This window comes from Lolium perenne, chromosome 4 (assembly GCF_019359855.2).
Source record: "Lolium perenne isolate Kyuss_39 chromosome 4, Kyuss_2.0, whole genome shotgun sequence".
NCBI classification, from domain to species: Eukaryota; Viridiplantae; Streptophyta; class Magnoliopsida; order Poales; family Poaceae; genus Lolium; species Lolium perenne.
The window spans coordinates 353,063,119-353,069,010 of record NC_067247.2 but is presented as its reverse complement, the minus strand read 5'-3'; the positions used below and the strand labels follow the sequence as shown (position 1 = coordinate 353,069,010).

Here is a 5,892-nt window from a genome sequence, read left to right as displayed (position 1 = left end):
AATGTTTTTGTTCAACCAAAGTTTAACTCAAGTTATACATATTTTCATATCTTTCATTTTTGTGGCAACGCGCGGGGTATCATCTAGTTTATACAAGATGAAATGACACAAATAAGATGCTTCCGTACAAGGGGGTGTGAGAGAAAGGACAAGACGGTTTGCGTAACAAACCGACATAGAAAACAAGCGGAGGATTATCCTCTTAATTATCCTATTTTAATTAGACAACCACTGGACAAAATAAATAGTTTATTCATTCTACATAATCAACGAAACAACGGGAATAAATGGTCGGTAGCCGTCGGTACAATATATAACAAGCATGTATATATGCATGTCACACTAATGTTGAATCAAAAGACCGTGGTTGTACCGATGGATCGGTCCCTTAATTAGTTGCATTTGGGGCTCTGTGTGAAGCTGCTGACAGGGAACGTCTGCAAGTTTCCCTGGACGTCTAAGGTGAGCTGGTCACCGACGCGCTTGACCCCGGCGAACCCAAGCCACTCGGTCTTGACAAACACCCTCACGCCATGCACCTCGGTTATGGATCCGGGCTTGATAACCCCGCCGATGCTGCTTCCATACTTGAAGTGATATTGGTCGCCGCCAAGTGTGAGGAAGAAGTTGCACTCACCCGGGAGCGTCACCGTGAGAACGCCCTCGTGGAGCACGTAGGACTTCACGCCCAACGGCAGTAGGGCACGCGGGAGCTGGTTTTGCTCGAGGATGTCGTATGCCGTTGCGCTCGCAGCATCTGCCGTCGAGTTGGCTGTGGTGGAGGAGGCCGCCTGGAGGATGGAAGCCACGAGGACGAGGAGGAGGAGATGATGCATGGCCATAGCTGTTGTTAATTTCGTCAATCAGGAAAAGTATGTAAGCTAGCGTCAGGGCAAGAATAGTAGTGCATGAAGCCGGAGAGCCTGGTCGTGTATATATAGTCAGATGGCCAGCCAAATCATAAAAAAGCATTTAATTGCATTTATATTTTTCCTAATAAAAACATTTCTCAAATTATGCTAAAAATATGTCACGTCATAACCACAATTTATTTTGTCCTAATTAAACATTCCACATTTAGTCTTTTTGACTAATTGAAAACGTTCCTCAAATCTACATAATTGGTACTCCTGCCATAAAAAGAGATCGAGTCCATATTTAGTCAGTATAATTATATAGCCATAAATCGACATTTATTGGTGGAAATCTTCAGTACCATTTTTTTTCACGAAAATGCAAAAGTCTTGTCTTTCGATGTATTGATAGAAAAGAAGGTTTATACGTACAAATCCAAGAAACGATCAGTACTGCGCCATACAACTCAACCTGAAAGACCTAACCTAGGGGGGAAGTTGATGAAGACCCTTGGCTCCCGCGTCCACTCATTATTGCGCCTCGGCACCGATGTCGCATTGTACCATGTTTACAGCAGGCCCCGTATGACACTTCTCTTTGGCAAAACATGTGAAGGTATTGAATAGTAGGACATTTAACCGTTTAGCTAGCTTTCTCCTTTCGAGGAACGAGCTTATCTTGAAGGATCGCGAGGCTTTTCGGAGCACCCCGATGAGCTTGCGCCATGGGCCCATCGGGTGTCGGCTAATGGTTGATCAGATAGGCTGCAAGGTTGGCTATTGCTCCCTCGATAGTTTTTGGCATGAGCATGCCTGCAATGTCATATTCATAAAGGATTTGGACAAGTTTGAAGTTATCTCCCTTGCATCATCTTTCGAAAGTCGAGGCATCCTTGATCGATGTCTTCCTGAACATTGATTGCTTCGAGACGCACTACCATGTTAGGCTCTATGTCGCTCACTGGATTGATCAGCTGCGAGCCGGCGTCGATCGAGACCTGCTTGCTCGTTTGACAATCGCAATCGATTCCTTTCCAGGATAGAATGATATGCATTAAGAGTCCTTGCTGAAGTTCCAGAAGGGAGCCGAGTATTGTTGGTTATAGCAGCACGAGCCGCTTCCCACTATTCCTCAGTAATAGTATAGTCACTATTATCGTTACTGGAGTTGTTCTGAATGTTGCGACACCTATTGGCACGTGGGGTGCGCTCTCCTTCCTCTCCGTCGACCGGGTTAAGGATAGCATAGATCTGATGATGCGCCACCTTCCAGGTAGCTGTCCTGGCGATGATGTCGATACTTTCTTCATCCGAAGAATAGTTGGCACTACAGACGAACGACGTGTCATCCGAGCCCAATCCATACATGGTGTCGCAGTTTAGGCAATAGTACGATGTCAGATCGGATGACATGGAGTCATCGGATCCAACAGACATAGATGACGTCGAGCGGCGCGGAGTCGATGGCGGTGAAGATGCTGATGTCGATGTAGATAGTGCAACCGATAGACTGACCGGGACCGGAGTCGACGCGGTCGATCCTGCTGCCGATGACGATAGAGTCCTTGCTGTGTTGGAGATGAGCGAATCGGGCAGTCGAAGGATGCCCTCGGTGTTGATGCAGTAGTGGATCCTCCTGAATGTCATATCCAACCTGCCTTGCAGATCCGAAAAGATCGGACGAGACGAGTCGTTGTGCGGAGTAAACTTGAAGGACCCGAATCGAATCGAGTTCCTCGAGCTTCGTGATGAAGGGGCTGACGACAACGTCGGCGATGCTGATGAAGTTGCGAACGACATGACTGAAACAGCCGATGACGAGCCTTGCGCCAACAGGTTTCCCACAGACAGCGCCAATTGACGAGGGTGCTCCTCGGCAATGCCCACCTTTTGGAGCTTAGGGTTGACGGAATCCTGCAGGCTAACATGAGACATCGGATACCAAACAGACAGGGAGAGAGATTTACCCAGGTTGGGGCCCTCGATGAGGTAAAAACCCTTACTTCCTGCTTGTCTGGCCTTGATTATCAAAATTATCGGATTACAATGGGGTAGCCGAAGGCTAAGACTAAGATCTCATCGAAAGGCTAAGATTTATAATGACCTAGCTCTAGACTTGTGGTGAATCTGGTTGTGGTGATTGTGTGTCCCTCGTTAGATCCTCTCCTGGACCTTATATTGTAGGACATGTCTCGAGAGTTCTGTCCGGGTTCGTCTAGGTTACAAAGAGTTCTATGTCTAAACTTTCCTTGTTCTTCGTTTTCTTGCCTTGTTCTTCAAGACTCTATCTTCGGAACCGACATATCGGCCCACCTTGGTCGGTGGATGATCTTTTTGGGCCCCTGGTTGGGCCGTAGGAGGTAGCTTAACATTGGTTACCCGAAGGGTAATTCCCACATCAGCCAGAACCACTCAACTTGAGCCACCCCATGCCTTATGCCGTGACGATACCACGACATTTGGCGCCCACTGTGGGGCCTTCAGCGTCTGCGGCCGGTGTCTCCTCCGGACGAGCCTCACCATCACCATCGGCGAGCGGGTCGCTTCAGGCCTTGTCTGGCGATTCAGCTCCCTCGACTGTGTCAGCGACAACGCTGGCTGCTTCGCCGACAGGCCCTTCCCTACCGGCGGTAGCATTATCACCTTCGGTGCGCACGACGTCTACGTCGCCACCATCGCGCCTGTCGTTGCCTAATCGACGGTACCCCGGAGGAGGGATCCTCACGAGAGGGAGAAGAAGTAGGGGCCATAGGGCGGAGTGCACACGGGACGGTGGTACGCGAGTTACCCAGCTTCGGTACACCTGCACGATGACAGGGCCTACTGCTGCTTGTCTGGAATTATCTGGGCGCTTTCGCGTTGTTACAATGAGTTGTGGTTGTCCTGAACGTACACGTGAACGTGAACGTGAACGTGCCTCTAGGGCTCCCAGGATCCGGCTTATAAAGGCGCACGGATCTAGGGTTTACATGGAGAGTCCTAGCCGGATTACAGGTCGCCTAACTACGGTACAAGGTCTTGCCGTGTACGTCAAGGATCTGCCTTCCTCCCTACGTCGTACTGGATCCGGGTTCCACATGGGCCTCCATGGATCCGGGTTACTCCTGGGCCTCCATGGATCCGGGTTACTCCTGGGCCTCCATGGATCCGGGTTACTCCTGGGCCTCCATGGATCCGGGTTACTCCTGGGCCTCCATGGATCCGGGTTACTCCTGGCCTCCATGGATCCGGGTTCCACATGGACCTTCACGGATCCGACTTCCTCCGATGGTCGGTTGGGATTCGGCTTCCCTATCCTGGGCTGGACTTCATCCTTTAGGATCAACAGCAACTGGGCCGCCCGACGGGCCACACGCCACATCGCCATCTATGGGCCACCCGGGCTTGCCGGATCTAGGCACTGTCGATGGTACACCCATGAAGTATACCCACAACAGTAGCCCCCAGAGTTCTCCGAGTTTCACCTGCTGTTTCCGCCTCACTAGTCCATCATGGTCTCCGGCAATATTGGTAACGCGGAGAAACTTGAAGAGCTCTAACTTCATATTTTCTTCTTTCCCAACTTTCGCCTGGAAAAAACCCTCATCCTGCGGGACTTCATCCATCGACAGTACATAACATGTCTCCGGGTTACTCCCCTGCTTGCGGACAAGAATTTGCTTATCTTCACGCCGTTACCCGGAACCTTAAAAGATTCAAACGGTTCCGCCTATCTTGGCGCCATTTTCGCGTGATTTGAGCGGTAAGTTGAGGTGCGGATCCGACTACCAAAAATTAGGTGCGGATCCGGCTACCAAAAATTAGTTGCAGATCCGGCTACCAAATATATAGGTGCGGATCCGGCTACCAAAATATAATTGCGGATCCGGCTACCAAATATAATTGCGGATCCGGCTAGTTAGCCCCCGAGCGTTGAGCCGGCTTGCTCCAAGGAGACTCGATGCTCAGAAACTTACCCCCCAAGCGTCAAGGTGGAAATTTTCCGGCTTGTTACTCAGAGAACTTCATCGATGTAGCCCCCGAGCGCCAAGGTGAATTTTCTTGAAAATCCGGCTTGGTGCTCTTAGAGTAGCTTTATCTTTATATGTGACTTAGGAATAGCATAAATCCCAAGCATCTAGGCGGAAATTTCCAGCACTGATACCGAAAAGAAACACACTTTTCACCTAAGATCAAACCGCAGCCCCCGAGGGTTGGTTCCAGCTAAGCATAGCGGAATCAAGACTCAAGCTGCTTCTCCAGCTGTGCACGCCATGGATCCGCCTAACCTTCTCTCATTGGATCCGGCTAGCTTCACCTGGGGCTTCGCGCGATGCTAGATCTGCTTGAAAACACCTTAAATCGAGGACTGTTGTACGTCCAAGTGTCATGTACCTGATACATAAACATAAAAACATATTTGTATTAAATTGTTTCTTTGATCATGTTCAACGAACAAATGTAAGGCGGAACAAAAACGGCCTTTGAACAAATGTTTTAAAGCTGAAACTATGCAGCAGTTGAACAACATAAAACTGTCAAGGCGGAAAACTCGAATATCTTGAACAGTTAATGTTATTTATATGTTTTAAGCAAGTGCTGGTTTATCCGTTCTTCTGGTTTATATGCTTGACTTTTCGCGAGACGGCAAACTTTAAACACGTAACATCTCATTGAGGCGATAGCGCTAATAGCGAAACAATCAAGAACCTCAGAAACAGAGGCCGGCTTTAAGTACCGAGATGTCACTACTAAGGAATCCACACATAAAACAACAGAAAACGTGTAGGCCAGAAAACTCAAGCTAACGCCCGAAGGCGGAAATTTTGCAGCGATCGGAGCCTTAAGCGGCAAAAACAAGATAAAGTTTTTCACGAGCGCGAGGCAAATCGTGGGAAAGATATGACCAACAGTGAAAGCGGTAAAAGACTCAGGATATGAGTGAACCAATCTTAATCTCATGATCATAAAATTTTAAAATATGAAATATAAATAGGGACTTAGCTGTTTGGAGCGGAGTCAACGTCGGTCGTGGCGGTTTTTCTTCGGCGTTCCGACG

At 48.8% G+C, this 5,892-nt stretch overlaps 1 protein-coding gene across 1 annotated transcript; it reads right to left on the bottom strand.

Moving 5' to 3' along the window:
- Positions 1-392: 392 nt before the first annotated feature.
- Positions 393-842, bottom strand: LOC127347991 (uncharacterized). Its single transcript, XM_051374113.1, has one exon. It carries the CDS (start codon positions 840-842, stop codon positions 393-395), a length of 450 nt encoding a protein of 149 aa, XP_051230073.1.
- Between the last annotated feature and the right edge of the window lie 5,050 nt (positions 843-5,892).